General features: G+C 48.3%; 1 protein-coding gene across 1 annotated transcript in view; it reads right to left on the reverse strand.

Moving 5' to 3' along the window:
* PTPRS (protein tyrosine phosphatase receptor type S) overlaps positions 1-20,166 on the reverse strand; it is a 134,059-nt gene that overhangs the window by 94,785 nt on the left and 19,108 nt on the right. Inside the window, exons 2-3 of the mRNA XM_077841947.1 lie at positions 10,445-10,590; positions 9,078-9,219 (exon numbers count right to left, since the gene is read on the reverse strand). Of these exons, the coding sequence (XP_077698073.1) occupies positions 9,078-9,219; positions 10,445-10,590 (288 nt within the window). The remainder of the gene's footprint in view (positions 1-9,077; positions 9,220-10,444; positions 10,591-20,166) is intronic.

The following is a 20,166-nucleotide window of genomic DNA, read 5'->3' on the forward strand; positions in this document are numbered from 1 at the left end:
GCTTGAGCTTTCCACACACCCACACTGGGCATTACCTTTGGGTAGGGATCACGTGTAGAAAACTTCAGCACAAAAGGTGACTGTTTAGGAAAATTACGAGCACCTGCAAAAAACAAGGTGTTGCAATGGAGAGAGTTTTGCAACCTTGCCTATAGCAGTTTCTGCCAAGTTTCCCTAACAGTTATAAGAGAGCTCAGATTTATATAGACACTTTCATCTCAAAGTTTTCCAAAGTACAGCCCTTTTTAGGGAGGGATGGTTGTAGCCAGTGTTGTACAAGTTGTGGGGGCAGGGGAATTTTATCCTCTGACACTTACTGGGCCAAACATCTACTCTTACAAATCCATATGGAGGTGACAGAAGTTTGTTTTTTCAAGTTGCATCTAAAAGCTGCACAGAAAAAGGTGAACTGCATGGAACTCAATGTATCAACTGCTGCAGGGTAAAGGATGAAATTGACCCTGTTGGGATTTAATCCCTTGGTTCCTAGGAGTCTGGGTTTACACTACCAAGCCAATTCCCCTCCATCCTGTAGAAGCATAAAGAAAATCCTTGAGCAGACAGCCAGAGTGGATGCTGGAATCAATGGCTATGAAAAGTACAGTCCAATTCCAGCTTTCAGAAGTCATGTATACCAGGCCCATGTGTCTCTGGGAGAGAATACAGTCACTCGACAGAGAATTGCCTTCCCCTTGATCCTGCTCTCTGGCCATCAGTTCCAACTTCTTTGTGTGTGTGCATGCATGGCTCTCTGCCCACAGCATCCTTCGCTGGAGAGCTAACATCTTTGCTCAGCTACTTCCTTCCCTTTTAACCAGCCTCTCTCTCTCTCTCTCTCTCTCTAGACCCAGCTCCTTTCTCTCTGTGGATCAAATTCTTAGAGAGAATTTCCCAGGGCTTCTGCCCCGCAGGTTTGAAAACATTTAACAGAGCTTCGCTCCGGACAGCTCTGCCTGAATTTAAGGCCTGTCTCAAAGCTAACCCCAGATCCTTCCCCACTGCTTTTCCTTGTTCCTTCCCAATTATCTTCCTCAGCTACCTCTCTCCCTGCATATGTTCTTCCTTGAACTTCTTCTGCTCCTCCAACACCAGCTTCTCTCTCTCTCTCCCTCAATTTCACAGTCTGTCCTCAACACAGCCATGAAGGCTGCTGCCTCCTGATGCTGAAGGGCATTTAGACAGACAGTTGCATCAGGTACAGAGCAGTCACCCACCCCAGGCTGTTGCTGGACATGAGGGCGGTCCAAATGTGCTGTGCATTTGCCCAACCCGCTGTAACAAACATCTGTCCCTGGCTGCTCCTCCTGTGCTGTCTGAAGAAGGGGATGGAAAAATACAATCTGCTTATGCACGGGGGAAAAAAACCCTCCCATGTATGTGGAGCCTGGAGAAAGTCCACAGCCCGGAAGTGGGGTGCTTGTGCCAACCACTTTTCCTTCTCTGTAGGCTTCCATGGAGAATGTCAACAGCTGGAGTCAACAACAACTGAAAAAACACTTCCAAAACCTCCCCAGTTTCTATTGCATTCTCCACACCCAGCAGGACCAGCTTTGCAGGCACAAACTCTGGCCACGTGGGAAAAAGCAGTCGCTCTTTAGAATCACAGAGTTAGAAGGGACCGCAAGGTTCCTACCTAGAGTTCTCCCAAGGCTCAGATCCCTTGGGAAATGGAGCAGGAAAGACAAACCAGCCGGCCTGGCTGGAATCAGAAAGACACTACTGGAAGTTGAATGGTAGCCACTATGAGGTCTGTCCTGTTGAGTGCTTCTGCTCCTGACATACCTTTGCTTCCTGCTTTTGACCAAAGGGACACGACCTCTTATCTGCTGGGCGCAGCCTCCAAGACATCAGGCACGTCAGGGGTCTGATCCTGGGGCAGCTGATTCCCCAGTGTATAGGCAAAGGGGGCTATCTCTGACCCCTGAAGCATCAAATGGGGAGGGTGCCCTCTCTTTCTGTTCCTCTGACCGCCTGCACAGGTGCCCTGGGAACCCTGTAACTGCTCAGACCTGTGCATGACACGAATGTGCACACACGTGTATCTGAGCATGCCCACCACAAGGGAGCCGGCACACTGCAGAATGACTGCTACCCCATTCCCGCATGGCCAGTCAAAGCTGGGCCCCATGATTCCACACTCAACGGCACGCTAGAGTAGCAGCTTCTGCAAGTGACAGGTCACATATGCCTCCCGTCTGCACTGCAGCCTCTGGCCTTATGTTAAGCATTAGGCTACTGGAGGCATGTTTGAGAAAGACAGGAATGAGGGATCCAAGGAAAGAGGAGGAGAGGACAGGTGAGGAGGAGAGGGGAGGAGAAGGGGTGAACGGAGAGGGAGGCGAAGGAAAGGAGAAATAGATGCCAGCATGCTATCTTTCAGATTCTCTCTGTGATTGTAGAGGTTAATGGATTCATGCTTTGTTCTTTTAACTCTCCCAGCACTTACAAATGGGTCCGGCGCAGGGTAAAGAGAAGTCAATCTCTCCTGTCTGAAAGCAAAGAAAGGTCAGGAGAAGAATAACTTCAGCTGAGGAGGAGAGAGGAGTGGGCGGGGGGCGGGGGAGGGCAGAGAAATCTATAAACAACCTGCTACCCCGTCTGCCTCCCAGGCTTCCGGCTCATCACCTCACTTGCTCTTTCTCTCCGTCACTCAGATTTCATTATGTGGGGATCCAAGCTACCCTCCCACCAGCCAGCTAATACAGGCACCTAACAAGGTCCTGATGGGCGCAGAGAGCTAGAGCTTGCTGAGCAGCATGCCACAAGTATGCTGGAGAGGTGCCGGCAGTAATGGGGCTCTGCTGAGCCTGGCTACACGCGTAGTGAGTCAGGCAGCCAGGAGAGGCAAGCTCCTGTTTTGTTGTCTGTCTCGCTGACTGACACTTATCTGATGCCAGTACCTGAGGAGCCATTGTCACACGGTGCATGCAAGGAGCCCCGCTGCCAAGCACAGCTCCTCATTACCTGAATGATGCAGCTCCTCTGTCGGAAACAGCATGTTCCCATTGCCAGGGCAATCCAGAGGCTTTGCTAGGACCAGGACTGCAGGACAAATGCTCTCTCTGCTGCTTCCTCTTAAACTCAAGTCATGGAAACCTCCTCCACAGGAACTATTATAAAGGCACCTTCCTCGGGAACCATCACAGCTCCTCAGAAATTAGTGGCACCCTACTGAATGCAGCTCCAGACCACTCAGTGGCACCCAGAGACAGGCGCTATCTTGTCAGAGAGTGGCCTTCCTAAGCCTAAAATTCTACAGGGAGCGACAACCTGCCACATGCTGCTGATAGGAGGTTAAGTGCCATGTGGTGAAGAAATGTAGGAGTGACACTGAGACTCAGAGACACCTGCATGAAGGGTGATGGGCGGGTGACAGAGACAAACAGGGCTGCATGAATGGCGTCAGGAAAGCAGCATGGAGACACCTACACAAAGGGGGCCGGTTGTTATTGGGCATTGGATCTGTCTATTTCAAAGACAGCTGGCATTTTGACAACAGAAGGCCACCAGCTGGACAGCAGGAGGGTGCTCCCTATCACAGGGGGAGGTGCTTTGCTACATGAGCTTTGTGTTAGATCTTTGTTCACCACAGTAAACTGGGGACCTGCGCATAAATTCAGCTTACCAAATCACACTAGAGAACAGGATGACTGGCTCCTTACACACATAACTATAAAGTACAGGAAAAAAAGCTGCGTGATCTTGGGGGACTTTAATTTGAGGGACATATGCTGGAAGTCTCATGCTGCCAGTACTAAAACATCCTTGGACTATGTAAATACTATACATGTCAACTTCCTAACTCAAAAAGTGTTGCATTCAACACAAGGGAATTCTATATTAGACCTTGTCTTGATAGATAAAGAGGATCTGACTGCAGAACTAAAAATTAATGGCAGCTTAGATAATCATGACTTGATTACATTTATAATATGCAAACAAAAAAAGTCCAGAACAATAATAGCTGAAAACAATAAAAGCCGAAAACAATTATGAGCTGAATCAGCTTTGAAGAAGAATTTAATCAGAACACTGTGCGTGGTAATTGGGAATTGTTTAAGAACACCTTACTAGATGCCCCGAAAGCCATAATCGAGGAAGAAGGCGGTACTGGTTAAAAAACTTAGAGGCTCAGAGGGGAAGTGAAGGCAGCTATAAATTTTTTTTTAAAAAACACCCCATAATAAATGGAAGGATGAGGAAGTTAATAGCAATGAATATAAATCAGATGCTAGAAATTGTAGAAAATTGACAAGGGAAGCAAAGGGACACAAGGAGAAATTTATGGTCAGCAGAGAGTTAAGGACAATAATAAGTTTTTAAAATATATTAGGAGCAAAAAGAATCCTAACAATGGCATTAGTCCATTACTAGATGGAAATGATAAAATTATCAATAATAATGCAGAAAAGAAAGACATGTTCCATAAATATTTCTGTTCTGTATTTGGGAAAAATGCATGATGTAGTCATCATTTGATGATGAGAACACTCTTTCCATTCCACTTGTATCTCTGGAGAATATAACAGCTACTAAATAGCAGCTACTAAAGTTAGGCATTTTAAAAATAACTTGCATCCAAGAGCTTTAAAAGAGTTGGCTGAGGAGCTCACTGGACTGTTAATGTTGCTTTTCAGTAAGTCTTGGAACACTGGGAAAATTCCAGAAAACTGGAACAAAGCTAACATTCTGCCAATGTTTAACAAGGGAAACAGGATGATCCGAGTAATTACAGGCCTGTCAGTCTGACATTGATCCCAAGCAAGATAACGGAGTAGCTGATTTGGGACTAAATTAATAAAGAATTAAAAGATGATAAAGTAATTAACGTCAATCAACATCGTTTTATGGAAAATAGATCCTGTCAAACTAAACTGATTTATTTTAATGAGATTACAAATTTGGTTGATAAAGATAATAGTGTTGATGTAACATACTTAGACTTCTGTAAGGCATTTGACTTGGCAGCACATGACACTTTGATTAAAAAACTAGAACAATATACAATTAACAGGACACACATTAAATGGATTAAAAGCTGGCTAACTAATAGGTCTCAAAAAGCAATTGTAAACAGGGAATCATCACTGAGTGGTGTGTTTCTAGTCAGGTCTCAGAGGGATTGCTTCTTGGCCCTACACTATTTAGCACTATTATAAATGACCTGGAAGGAAACATAAAATCATCCCTGATACGATTTGCAAATGACACAAAAATTGAGGGAGTGGCAAATAAAGAAAAGGATGGATCACTGATATAGAGCAACTTGGACTGTTTGATAAACTGGATGCAAGCAAATTATGTGTGTTTTAATATGGCTAAATGTAAATGTATACACCTAGGAACAAGGAATGTAGGCCAAACTTTCAGGATAGAGGATTCTATCCTGGGAAACAGTGATTGTTCCAAAGATTTGCGGGTGTTGGTGGATAATCAGCTGAATATGACCTCCCAGTGTGGCACTGTGGCCAAAACAGGTAATGCATAAATGGAGAATCTCAAGTATGATTGGAGAGATTATTTTACCTCTGTATTTGGCACCAGTACAGCCACTGCTGGAATACTGTGTCCAGTTCCGACATGCATAATTCAAGAAGGATGTTGATAAATTGGAGAGAGTTCACAGAAGAGCCAAGAAAATGATTAAAGGATTAGAAAACCTGCCTTATAGTGATAGATTCAAGGAGCTCAATCTATTTAGCTTAACAAAGAGAAGATTCAGGGGTGACTTGATTAGTCTGTAAGTACCTACATGAGGAACAAATATTTGATAACGGGCTCTTCAGTGTAGCAGAGAAAGGTATAAAACAATCCAATAGCAGGAAGCTGAAGCTAGACAAATTCAGACAGGAAATAAGCTGTACATTTTTAACAGTGAAAGTCATTAACATTTGGAACAATTTACCAAGGGTCTTAGTGGATTTTCCCTCACTGGCAATTTTTACATCAAAATCGGATGTTTTTCGAAAAGATCTGTTCTAGGAATTATGCAAGGGCAGTTCTCCAGCCTGTGTATACAGGAAGTCAGACTAGATCAGAGGTTCTCAAAGTGGGGTGTGTGGAATTTATTCAGCGGGGAGGGCGTGAGAAACTTCAGGAAGAAAAAAAATAACCACCTTACTATGCACAGGGACGTGCACAGCAATACAAGTCTGGCCACTTTTGGAGGGACACTTTCTGTACCCCTGAGGCTGCAGGAGCTTGCTCTCCCCTGGTGGCCAGAAGAGCTGGCTCTCCGTCTGTGGCCCCGAGGACGGAGGAGTGGTCATCTCCTGTCCCAGCCCAACCCCAGAGAAGTGCGTTGCCCCCATTGGTGGGGGAGGAGGGGCGTGCCCCTGCTTGCCCTCCCTTGCTCTGACTGTGCACATTTTATTCGCAGCAATAACTAGCATCGCTGATTCATCCAGACATATCAGGCCCTCAGATGGAGTTGTGCATTTGTCTTTAGATGGCGCTGGGCATTTTGATGGATTTCTGTGAAGCTTGCCTAGCATTATGCAAAGTCATTGCCATCTGAACCTGAATCCATTTGCTACAACACATTGTGCCCGTTTAATTGTAAGCACAGACGACAAGCGCCGCTTCTGCTTTTGCTGTTATTACAACGGATCTTCAGCTCATTCTTGCCACAGGAAAAAAAACCCAACTCAAGTGAAAAAACAAAGATGTCGAAACAGATTCAAGTGAAGCACCCCACCACATCTATCGGTAGATGTACTTGTGTGGTGGAAGGGGTGGGGGTGTAAATTACTACAGACACAAACAAGGGGCGTGCGAGCCAAAAAGTTTGAGAACCACTGGATTAGATGATCACAATGGTCCATTCTGGCCTAGGCATCTATGAATTAGGAACTTGCTCATGGGCCATTCAGCAAAAGTACTTTAAAAGCTACCGGGAGGAATACTTTGCAACTGCCAGAGATACCTACAGCCTTCTGGGCTGGGAGCTCGTATGCCATGCTCTGCCATGAGGCTGGCTAGGAACTCCTAAATCTATCACTAAAGATGTAGAAACAGCTGCACAACTAGTGCTCCTACTGGAAGGACCCATACATCCAATACATTCCTACAGCATTTCCTCTCGGGAGCTCCCCACCCAGGCAGTGCTCCCACACCATTCCCTACGGCAACACCTGCTGGGAACGCCCTCTCAGCCAGTGTATACACCATTACCTATAGGGCCTTCCCATCAGGATGATTTACAAGCTCTTCTTGTCTGAACCAAGAAGCTCATGCATCTCCTCCCCATAAGTGGGTTCATTTCCGTTAGCAGGTTGGCTTTGTTCCGTGTTGCAGTGGTTTTAGATTTCTGGGACTAATAAATAACCACCCAGTAGGCAGGAAACATCTGGAGGCATCAAAAGCAGGAGAACAACGACAGCGGGCCCTGGACACACCTCCCCTCCCTCCCCCGCCAGCCCCCAAAACACACACTGTGCTCACAGAGAACGTTTCAAACAGATGAAATGTAACAAGAGTCTGTAGACATATCCCTTACAGTGGGGACTGGTATGAGAGAACGAACGGGAGACAGGGTCTTGAGGGAGAATGTGGCATAACCTGGGGGTTCTCACCCTTTTTCTTTCTGAGCTCCCCCTGCCCCACCCTCCCCAACATGCTATGGAAACTCCACGGCCCACCTGGGCTGCCGTAACTGTTTTTCTGTATATAAACCCCCTGAAACCTGCTCATTGCCCCCCTAGGGGGCCTGGATCCCCAGCTGAGAACCACCGGCATAGGCGAAGGCCAGAAGGAGCCCAAGGGAGAACAGGTGAGGAAGGGACTTGGACAAGGAAAGGGAACTGGAGAGCAGCCTGTCACGCAGGAGCTCAGCTTCACTACATCAAACGATAAGTGCTCTCCTGCAATCCTGGATGACAGGGATTAGATTTCAGAGAACGATGGAGCCTTCTTGAGCTGTCCATAAACGTCCTGAGAAGGGAGTTTCCATGGGACAGGACAGAGCAGGGCTGAGACAGAAAGGCCACCTGAAGCATCTGAGGGAGGAAAGGAGCGAGCAGGAGCGAGAATGTCCCAGCACAGCCCCATCTACTCAGAGACGGCTGGGCACAGTTCCTGCGCAACTGAGGAGAAACACTGCCACGGGCGCTGGGGAACGTAGTCACAAAGTGGGGAGCTTCTCCCACCCAGCTGCAGAGCCACTCCCAGCGAGCTGCCCTTAATATACTACCCCAGGCAGGTGAGGTGCACCCCCAGGGCTGCTGACCAGAATCAGTGATACTTTGGGAGCAGGCAAAGGTGAGCATTTGTGCCTCAGCCCCACTACTCGTATGGCAACTTTGTAAGAACAAAAGAATGGCCATACTGGGTCAGACCAAAGGTCCATCTAGCCCAGTATCCTGTCTTCCTGCCAATGCCAGGTGCCCCAGAGGGAATGAACAGAACAGAGAATTATCAAGTGATCCATCCCCTGTCGCTCATTCCCAGCTCCTGGCAAACAGCCACTGATGGACCTATCCTCCAGGAATTTATCTAGTTCTTTTTTGAACCCTGTTATATCCTGACTTTCACAGAATCCTCTGGCGAGGAGTTCCACAGGTTGACTGTGCGTAGTGTGAAAAAATACTTCTTTTTGTTTGTTTTAAACCTGTTGCCTATTAATTACATTTGGTGACCCCTAGTTCTTGTGTTATGAGAAGGAGGAAATAACACTTCCTTATTTACTTTCTCCACACCAGTCATGATTTTATAGACCTCCTTTATATCCCCCCTTAGTCGTCTCTTTTCCAAGCTGAGAAGTCCCAGTCTTATTAATCTCTCCTCATACGGAAGCTGTTCCATACCCTTCATCACATTTGTTGCCGTTTTCTGAACCTTTCCCAACTCCGATATATCTTTTGAGATGGGGTGACCACATCTGCATGCAGTATTCAAGATGTGGGCGTACCATGGATTTACATAGAGGCAAGTTGATATTTTCTGTCTTACTGCAGAATGGATGAGGGAGAAAAGGGGTCAGGAAGTGGGAGCTGCAGCAGGCAGACCTCATCACCCAGAGAGCGGGTATCCTTCACCCTGCTGGCACCCCTGCACCGACAGGCCAGCGTGCTCTTTACCTCGGAGAACGGTGAGCTTAGCATGGACGGTGATCTCCCCGTGAGCATTCTGGGCGACGCACTCGTAGACATTCTCGTCCCTGGGAGTCCGGAGGGGCTGGATCCTCAGGACAGCACCCGCGCTCTCGTCAAATTCAATGGTCTGAGACAGAAAGGGAGACAGAGGGATTGAGTACAAGGCCCGGGCCCTGGGCATGCTCTGTCTTGCCCACACAGGGGGCAGCCGCACACATCGATCCGGCTACAGCAGCTCCCCCTTCCTGCCCATCAGTTCTGCATTTTCCCCTCAAGACCTGCCCCAATGCTCACGGAAGACAATGACAGCCTTTGCACTCGCTTCAACAGGCTCCGCATCAAGACCTGTGATTACAGGATTGAATCGCACCTGACCCCCCTGCCCGTTTCATTCAACAAAAGCTCCCCTGCTCAGCCGAAAGCCCTGGAACACCAGTGAAACGATGAGCCTTTGCAGGAGTATGGGGACGCGGAGACAAGAGCCGCAAAAACAGAATGAAATATTCGAGCCCCCTCTTTACCCCATCTGCCTGAAGAGCAGATGTCAGAATGTCCCTCCCAACCCACAGCCGACTAGCAGGGTAGAGGTCCCATTGTGGGTCAAGGCTAAGGGTGTCAAAATATGACTACTGCCCTCTCCTTGCCCTGCCACACACTCTTATTTAGATATTACAAATAAATTGGGTCTGGCCAGGAATGCCAGTAACGCTCACCCTGGGCTGTGGTGAACCTTAAAAAAAAAAACGGGCGGGGATAGGGGAAGTGTATTTAAAAAGTTGGCTGAGCTAGAGAAACGTCAGATTAAAAGGGCCAGTCCAGCTTGTGTTTCTTGGTGGAGAGGAAGAAGCAGCTTTATAATAGACACTTAAAAAGAAGCAACAAATGTGCCTAGTCTCCTCTCATTTTGCAAAAATCACACAGCTTAAGCCTCCAAGCTGTTAAAGGCTAAGAACTCACAACTCACTCCATTTATAGCTAACTCCCCCACCCCCACACACACGCTTTTATTGACGCCTTAGGGAATTCATGTAACAAAGCTGCTTTATGTCTGCTTTGCTCTTTTTACTACTTACACACACACTAATGTCGACACGTCAATCAGCAATGTGACGACGACAGCATGTGTCGATGTACCTGAGCTAACTCTGATCTAGCTAGCTCCAGTAACAACAGCAGTGAAGCTGCAGCAGCATGGACTAGTTGCTCAAGTACATACCTAGGGTCCCAGGTGGGCTTGTAAAGACCAGGCTGCCACGGCTAGATCAAAGCTAGCTCAGGTATGTCTATACCTGCTGCAGTCACAACTCTGACTGCAGCCGCGTGGACTCGCGTAGTTCCAGTCTGTCTCTTACCTCAAATCTCTGCGAGTTCACTTTCTTCCCCTTCTTGTTCCAGGTGACCCGGGGCTTGGGATCCCCCGTTGCTTGGCATACAAAAGAAGCCACACCTCCTGACACGCCAATTTGGTCCACTGGTTTTTTAATGAACTCCGGGGGACCTTTAAAAAAACAAACAAACAAAAAACAGTAGACAAGCCCTTAAAAGAAGCAGTCATAGTTAATAAAACCCACCATTCCTTATACTATCACGGCTATCTAGCAGAGCTGGGGAGTTACCATGGAGCTTGTCAAGCACTAGTTTCCAAGGAGACACCTTTGTGGTGCTGCCCTGCCCTCAGTTTTACAAACGGGGCACCTGTTTCTTTGTTCTAAGTCTCTTTCTGGTGACTTAGAAGACAGAACTCAAATGTCCTGTGAAACTTTACACCAACCCATTGGAGTATCTTTATATGCAATGCTATAATTGGTGGGGGACACAGAGCCCCTGGAATAGGGGGAGCCCCTAGGAGGTATGGGAGAACAGGGGTGCACCCAGAGCCTCTGGCATAGGGGGAGAACAGAGGACATTGGCATGGGAGAGGGGGCACAGAGAGGTGAAGAGAATCTAGGTGAGCATGGGCGAAAACGGGGGGGGGGGAATAGGTGTTCACCCACATCGCTTGGGCATGAGGGACACTGCTATGGAGGGAATGGGGGCCACACAGAGCCCTTGCCATAGAGTCAAAGAATGTAAGACAATGGTATGGGGAGGGAGGGGGACATGGCATGTGGCAGGAGGAATGGGGGGGACACACAGAGCCCCTGGCATCAGGGAGAGGGTGGGGATGAGGTGCATTGAGTCCCTGAAAAAGAGGGATGGGAGGGTGGAGCTTGTGGGGGAACAGAGGGATGCAAGGAGCCCCTAGTATGTGCAACATGCTTAGCCTTCCGAAGCTAGGAAGTGTGTGACCCATTTTTGTGCGTGCGTGTATGTGTATTTTTACACACACACACACACACGTATCCCCGTAGGTTGGAAAAGCGAGCTGACAATGTAGAGCAACAAACCAAATTCATCACCACTTGAAACAATCAAGTTGTCAAAACTCAGTGCACAGCCAGAGTTTGCGGACTGCTCCTGCAGCTTTCCCCCAAGAGACTCTGCAGGCTTTTAAACCCAAAACCAGGGGATCTGCGCAGCTCAGAGAGGAACCCAAAAGCCCCTCAAACGCCTCTCACATCCAGCTGCGCAGAGATGCAGGGATGCCTGATTAAAAAAAAAACACTCACAGCTGTGATTGGGTTTTATCCTTCCCTAGACAGTGACTCCCCTCCAAGCTTGAGAGCCTACAAGAGCACCTCTGAAGGAAGAGGGAGAGGGGAAAACTGGGCAAACATTACAAGCAAGGAAAGAAAGAGTCAAGGGGCTTCTGGCGGGAGGAGGGCTAGACAAGGAGGAGTCTATCTAGAACAGCGGTTCTCAACCTATTAATCATTGTGGGCTGCAGTATTACCTGGGCCGCAGGTTGAAAACCACAGCACCCCCTCACACACATCCTCCCCACATTGCTGTGCCCAGTGCCCCCAGCCCAGAGACCCCTCCACAGAGTGGGGCCAGGAATGAAGCGCCCAGGTTGGCTGTGGGGTTGGGCAGGAGGGACCCTGTTGCGTGGAGCTGGGCGCCAACCCTGACCCCTGCTGTGTGGGGCCAGGTGGCAGCCCCGATCCGGACCCTGCTGTAGGGGGCTGGGCAGCAACTCCGGCCCTGGACCGTACTGCCCTTTAGCACACAGCTGGGCCGCAGGTTGAGAACCACTGTTCTAGAAACTCCCAAAGAAGCCTTCCTTCCATGTCTGTTCCAGCTCTAACCTGCTCTGCCAGCACAGTTTCCTCTACTCTAGTTAGTTTAAAATTGACTGAAATATTTACATCACAAGGCCACAGCTGTGTTCAAATAAAATCACTCAGATCATAAAGTTGGCGCCTGTTATTCTTGTGGAAGCAGACCACACGACTGAAATGTGCATATTTATATGTACATATTCAGGGTCTATAAAGCAAGATGCAGACATCCTACCAGAAAGAGCGCTTCAGAAGAGGGTGAATGGGAGCCCAGGAAATGTCCCCAGTGAATTGCAGTGATCTAATGTGAAGAGGAAGTGCCCTCTTCTCCTTCCCAGCTCCATCTCCTTGCCGGGCAACTGGTATATAAATAAAAGTGTGTGTGACGGAATCAAGTATTTGTTTCCATGCTGGAGGTAAACACAATTTGTTGGAGCTGTTTATGTCCTGCTGAATGTTGTGTGCACAAGCATTAGATTTATAAATATCTAAATCTATATTTAGAGAGGTCACAGAGCTGCTCTTGCACTTTTACAGCTCAAGGTTGTCAGAAAGTCCTGTTGGAAACTCCTGCATTCAAGAATTTGTCATTTGATTGTAAAAATCTGCTCTGGGCTAAAACTTAAATGCACAGTCTCTGCCCAAGGCCTTATCTCTCCCCAGTCCCCCTGCCTCCTGAGTTAACATCTGAAAAGTCCACACAGGTCAATTTTTGAGCTGTACCAGTGCAGCTGAAAAGGTCAAGGGCTTCTTAAAGACATCAAAGTTACACATTAGTCTTAGAATCAGATTCTTTACTAAAATTAAAAATCTAGCCTGTGACTAATCATCCATAATATCAACAATTATTGAGGAAGGCAAGGTGATCTAGTTATTAGAGCAAACTACTGGGAGCTAGGACTCTGGGGTTCTAATTCTGGCTCTGGGAGGGGAGTATGATCTAATGGTTACAGCAAGAGACTGAGAACCTGGACTCCTAGGTTGTATTTCTGGCTCCATCATCGACTCATTGTATGCTCATAAGCAAATCGCTTCATCGTGGCTCAGTTGCCCCCATCTGTAATCGGGAACAATAGTTACCTGCCTTGCATGGCAGTTGTGCTGCTAACTTGCATATAAAGCATTCTCTACAAATGGAAAGAAAATAAATTCAAGAGGAGTTACTGTTTCTAAAACTCTGGGTCCCTCAGATCCAGCATCTGCCTCTAATCTCTGTCAACCACAGCACCCACGCTGATTCCCACACTGGTCACAAAGGTGCCACCTACCCCAATCCCAATGAAGCGCACAAAAGTGTTCTCCCCATGTCATATGAAGTAGAAATGAGGTGGCTACAGAATTCCCACATGCTGCCCAAGAGAGTCAGAAAATCCAGGGGCTTTGGTGCAGAATTCAGATCCAGCCTGCACCCGAATATGCAAGATCTTGGTTAGAATCCCTGATATATTGTGTAAATGACTCTGGGAACCTTCATAACACACAGATGCTATAAGAAAGTAAAAAGATATTAGTACAGGCAACCAGAGGGTCTGTGTATTTCTTCTGAAATACCAGGATTGTAGTTTCTTGATTTTTTTTTTTTTTGGTAGTCATTCTGAGACTCATTTTTCCAGACATCACCGTCACATTCGAGGAGGTTTTATACCATTTCACCAATCCTCCCAGGTGGTCACAGGTGAGTGGATGGAAACACAAAAGCTGTCCCCTCACTGACCTGGTTCTGGAAAGCCACAGTGAATCTTACCCACAGCCTGATGCTCCTTGGGAGCAAGGCACGAGGGATTTTATTTTTTCCTCCGTTTCCTGATTAAAAAACCCCAGCTCTTTCTGGGAGAGCTTGAATCAAACAGGAGGGGAAGATGCTTCGATTCAAAGAACCTTCCTATTAGGAGAGGCTGCCTGTGGGGTTTGTTGCCAGAGAGATGAGGCTGCAAACACGCCTGCTGTGCACCTGCAATTTTTTTAAATTTTTTTTTTGCATGGCTTAATGGAAAGCCCATCAACCTAAACAGAACCTTTCATTCCAATGAGGGCCCGCCCACCTCCTACTCACTTCCCAAAATGAACAGCCAGGGGCAACCAAAGCACTGGATGTTGACAGCAGACAGCAACAAAACCCTTTCTTTCCTGCTCTGATTGCGTTCAGGTGGAGGCAAGCAGCTTGCCTCCTCCCCCTCTTTTGGAGCGGAATGCCATCCCTCTGACCTTGTCCCCACCCTGCCCCCAAGCATGTTCTGTTCTTACCTCTCGATTCAGGATCACTGCCTTGGCCAACAGCACCCAGATGCCTGGCAAGGACATTCTTCCCATCACCAGCATGGTGACTCTCTGTCTAGCTTGACCTGCTCTAGTACTTGGTAGGTGGGCTCTTTAGGCCCCTGTTGAGAAGGGAGCTGACCCACATGCAGCATCACCATTTTTGAGCATGCGTTGGGGCCTTTAGGAAGAAACGGGTTTGGGATCGTCAGCTCATCTCCCAGGCACACGTGGGTTTAGGGGACATCTCACTGGAGAGGCATGATAAGATGTCACTTCTGGTGGCCTTACAGAGTTAAATGACTTGATGGTGGGAGCACCACCGACTTCTCTCTCCTTGCCCAGTTCTTTCATGAGGAACCTTAAAGGAAAAGCTCTTAGCTTGTCTTTTGCAAAGCCCTTGCAAGAACAAGCCACCTCCTTATGACACATGCAAGCTAAGAGAATCTGGGGAACTCTGTATCAAAAAGGAACTGGGGGGAGCCTATCTAACCCTATAAATCCCAATACCCCACAGGAGGTGCTGTCATGGGGCACAGTAAGCGATGAATGGGGGAAGAGGACAGGCCAGGGCATGCTTGTCTGAAACATCAGAAACTGAAGAAAGAGTGAGAAAGATTGAAAACTCAGAGTTGGTTTAACAAGGCAGGCGGGATTAACATATCTGAACTGACAGCTGAAGGAACAGAATTCAGTTGCTAAATCACTCCACCAAAACTTGCCTTCCTCTTTCCTGTCAAAGCTGGTCCCCAGATGGACACAGCAGCCCTGCAGCTGAGATCTTCAAGGGGTAAAGAGGACAAGAAAAATATTTAGCCCAACAGTGCAGTCTTTTGTTTATAAATATAATGGATGCAGCATGTACTTCCTCCACATAGTCTCACCAACATATTACAGTCATGAGCTGGTTGTACATGAATCCAGGGCTGAGAGGGAAGTTTGGTCGCCTCCACTCTGCCGAGGCAGCAAACAAAAGTGCCAGACTGTGATGAGGGTTTTCGGGGATGTTAGCATCTATCCTGCTCGCTAGGAATTGGATGGGAACTACCGAATCTGTTCATAAAGGTCACCAAACAAACAGCCTTTGGTCACTACCAGCATAGGCTGGATCTGAACCAGTGATCTAGAGCTGAAAAGTCTTAAGTTACACACCTTGTACCGATCATTGTAGACAGTGCTATGTCGACACTAAACTGGGAGGAGTGGTAGATACGCTGGAGGGTAGGGATAGGATACAGAGGGACCTAGACAAATTGGAGGATTGGGCCAAAAGAAATCTGATGAGGTTCAACAAGGATAAGTGCAGAGTCCTGCACTTAGGACAGAAGAATCCAATGCACCGCTACAGACGAGGGACCGAATGGCTCGGCAACAGTTCTGCAGAAAAGGACCTAGGGATTACAGTGGACGAGAAGTTGGATATGAGTCAACAGTGTGCCCTTGTTGCCAAGAAGGCCAATGGCATTTTGGGATGTGTAAGTAGGGGCATTGCCAGCAGATCGAGGGACGTGATCGTTCCCCTCTATTCGACATTGGTGAGGCCTCATCTGGAGTACTGTGTCCAGTTTTGGGCCCCACACTACAAGGAGGATGTGGAAAAATTGGAAAGAGTCCAGCGGAGGGCAACAAAAATGATTAGGGGACTGGAACACATGACTTATGAGGAGAGGCTGAGGAAACTGGGATTGTTTAGTTTGCGGAAGAGAAGAATGAGGGGGGATTTGATAGCTGCTTTCAACTACCTGAAAGGTGGTTCCAAAGAGGATGGCTCTAGACTGTTCTCAGTGGTAGCAGATGACAGAACAAGGAGTAATGGTCTCAAGTTGCAGTGGGGGAGGTTTAGGTTGGATATTAGGAAAAACTTTTTCATTAGGAGGGTAGTGAAACACTGGAATGCGTTACCTAGGGAAGTGGTGGAATCTCCTTCCTTAGAAGTTTTTAAGGTCAGGCTTGACAAAGCCCTGGCTGGGATGATTTAGTCGGGGATTGGTCCTGCTTTGAGCAGGGGGTTGGACTAGATGACCTCCTGTGGTCCCTTCCAACCCTGATAGTCTATGATTCTATGACAAGAGGGCTTCAACGGAAGAGCTTTTCAACGGGAGAAGCTCTTCAACGGGAGAACTTCAACATAGCTGCCATCTGTCGCGGACGTGGATTAACTGAGCTGACGGGAGAAGCTCTCCCATCAGCGGAGTAGCATCTTCACTAAAATGCTACCGTAGCACGGGCTTTTTAAATGTCGACCTGCCCCTCAGACTAGACTGATTCTCTAAGAAAATCATGCCAACCTTCCAGATCAATTCTTTGAGATACTCCTGCTGACCTAGGCTAAAACTCCCTTAGTGCTGGATTATTTAGGAAGAAGACAGTTTGGGAGATCTATAGACGGGTCAGGAGATAGAAAACAATGGCGTTCTCTCTCCTATCTATGCCACACGACCAACATTTCACGCCCTCCAGACCAGAACCTGCCCTACACTGAGGATGTTTGAGCGTTCAGCCCCACTCCCCATGGAAATAGGACTGGCCAGAAGCTGAGGAGCCCAAGCTTTAAGGGGACCTCCCTCTCAATGGAGAATGGAAGGGAAAGAAACAAGTCCCCACTCCACCACCACCTCTTCTGTGGCCAAAGGACAGGAGGGAGAGGAAACCCATGCCCTGATTTTATCCCCACCCTGGAGCGAACTATGTCCCCAAACCATTATGGATGCCTTGTATGTAGAGCCCTCTTTAAGGCGGGGGGACACATGGGACCTGATGCTCTTCTCTGATAGTCGCCCGTCCCCCTTTCCTTCTCCTGGCAGAGAGTCCCCTTCACCCACCCAGCCCCCGGGTACCAGCTGAGAACTGTCTCAAGGGCAGAGCCCAAGGAAAAAGCTGGAGCGGTCAGGAAAACAGAAGCAAAAGGAAGGTCTGGACTGCTCCGTCGCTATAGTAACCGGCCCACGTTTCTTCTCTTTAAGTCTCTTCTCTTTACACAGGCCTGGCTTATTTCCTCTCCTCCTCAGGTGCAAAGCGGGGGGGGGGAGCGCGAATCTTTCCAGTGCCACTGAGGGGAGGACGGCGCCTCACCCTGCTCCCAGCTCCCCGCTCCTGGGGAAAACCCCTAACGGCATCAAGGCAGATTCCCTAGGCAGGCCCCTTGGCTGGCAAACTCGCTTCCCACATGCTGCTCCATCTTTCCCCTTACCCAGCTCCTCAGGGTGCCTTCCCTTCTGGCTCACTGCCCTGGTACTGGGCTGGCGAGGAGAGGCAACGAGGCTGGCGAGGAAGGGGGTAGTGCAACCAACCGCTCTAAGATAGTTACCAGCAGGGAGATCTGGCCATGCTCTGTCCGAGCCTAACAAGGGACTTTTCAAATCGCCCAACTCCCTGTTGTTGCTGTTTACTGTCCCCATGGTTTTCTTAGCTCTTCCCTAGCCCTGAGGTGAGGTGGGCAGCTTCGGCTGGCTGACCGTAGGCTGGAGAATTCATCTTTGCATCCAGCGTCAGCTCCCTCCATGCCCCTCCACCTCCAGGAAACTGCCACAACAATGGACAACAAGTCAAGACAAACAATTTATTCTTTCAGCCGGCCTCGGGGGCAGAGAGCAACATGAGCCTGGCTGAAAGGGGCCCCTCGCCCACAGCAGCAAAAAAATCAATAGAGACAAAAGAAAGCCAGTTACAAAACGTATATTTAAAAAGGTTTTGCTTCCACTTTCCAAGGCCCCCGGTCTCTGCAGTCAGCATTGTGATGGAGGCCTACGCTCCAATCGTGCTGACCCAAGGAGCCTGCATGCGGGGACACCACATTTCAACTCCTACCCATGCAGGTGAAAGAACACTCAATTATCCCCCAGCATGAAGAACTGAGAGAGAGAGAGAAACTAGACTGCACCTGACACAGCCCGGGAAGAAAGCAAGAGCACAGGAAGGAACAGACATTCAGTCCGAGCAGCTAAGGTATAACCAATTGATCAAAAAAGTCTCCCCTCAACTGAGGTCCTTAAAATAACTGGGGGGGGGCACCCTCCCAGACCCTGCTTCTCTGAGCAATTTGCAATGGGTCAGCTGTGCCAGTAAACCATTTGGATACTTCCTTCTCCATTTTCTTGTATCGGTTGCCATACAAAGTACATCTCCACTAGAAAAATGGGTCAAGGTGAGGTCGGGGTGTGTTAGCAAACGCCTATCTTCTTCCTACCGTGGAGACATTGAGCGGGACAAGGTGCACACTGGACTTCGTTCTCGTACGCCTCAACCAGCTCCAGGGGGGTAGCAGGTGCTGGAACGCTATGGAAAAGGTGATACAGAAGCCCGGTTTTGTGGGTAAGGGCCTGGACAGACTTGGGAAACCTGGATTCATTTCCTGGCTCTGTCACAGTCTCTCTCTGTGCTTCAGTTCCCAACTGTAAAATGGAAATAATAATCCTTCATTTCTCCCACCCCATTGTCTGCCTTGCCTGTTAGACTCTAAGCTCTTTGTGAGCGAGAGTTCCTGCCTCAATTAGTGTGCACAGTATCCAGCACAAGGGGGGTCCCAACCTTGGCTAGGCCCTCACGCACAATCATGATGCAAAGAATAACGAATAATAGTCAACTACAGTCCCTAGAGCCAGGAATGCAGGGACTCTCACCAAGGTCAAACAACTTCACAAAAACAGAAGGAAGTTCTGGCATCTCCCACCATGGCTTGTAATTCTAACGGGAGCATCTCCCTTGACAAGCTGGTACTCTCTCACTGCAGGCGTGATAAGGAAGGAGCCAGGCTGAACCAGGAAGAGTTCACTCCAGACAGCAGAGGAGTAAAAACATGCTCCTTTCCCTTTGTTCTTTTTGGGCTGAAACTTTCTGCTGATTTAGTGAAACACTCTCTCCATTTTCACAGCTGCCAACAGTTTTATGATTAGAAAAGGAGCTTCGCCGCCCCCCCAGTAACTAGATCGCTGGGCGGCAGCTTTAATCTCCACTTTTCACATCTCTTTCTGAGTTTGTAATCCAGGTACCACTAAATATTGCATGGATGTTTGCTGACTTAGGCAACGGCACCCACAGCCTTTTTGGGTGTGTGTGCTAGATACATACACCTAGGGTTTGAGAGAGAAAGGGCAGAGACAGAGCTGAAGTGCTAGGGCAGAGTGACAGCGAGGGTAATGGATGGTGGGAGTGGGAGAGAGAAGAGAACTATATGGGAAGGTAGACAGGAGTTGGGTAAAAACAAAGAGAGAAAGGAGAGCTAGAGAGGTAAAGGGTGAGGATAGAGGATGACAAAGAAAAACGGGGCCAGTGGGGGAGAGACCAATAGGGAGAATTTAAAGGGACCAGGTAAGGGACCTGCATATGGACAGCAAGGGAAGAGCAGAGAAAGAGAGCAGACAAAAGAGGGAAGCTAAGGAGAGATTAACACAGGAGAGAGGAGCAGATTTAAGACAGATGGAGAGTGGGGGAAAGAGAGACTGTGACGTTCGAAAGGGAGACTGTTCAAAGCACCAGCGTAAGGGAGCCTAGGTTGGGGTGGAGACAAGAAAGCTGTATCCATAATGTACATTTCTCTACATCAGAGAAATGAGAACCACAGACTGGAGCAAGACTGGTGCAGGGGGATGTCTCTATGGAGATGCTCAATGAGACTGAAAACACCCCTCAGAGAGCTCCTGCTGAGACTTGTGTTGCCT

Source organism: Eretmochelys imbricata, chromosome 25 (assembly GCF_965152235.1).
Source record: "Eretmochelys imbricata isolate rEreImb1 chromosome 25, rEreImb1.hap1, whole genome shotgun sequence".
Classification (NCBI taxonomy): domain Eukaryota; kingdom Metazoa; phylum Chordata; order Testudines; family Cheloniidae; genus Eretmochelys; species Eretmochelys imbricata.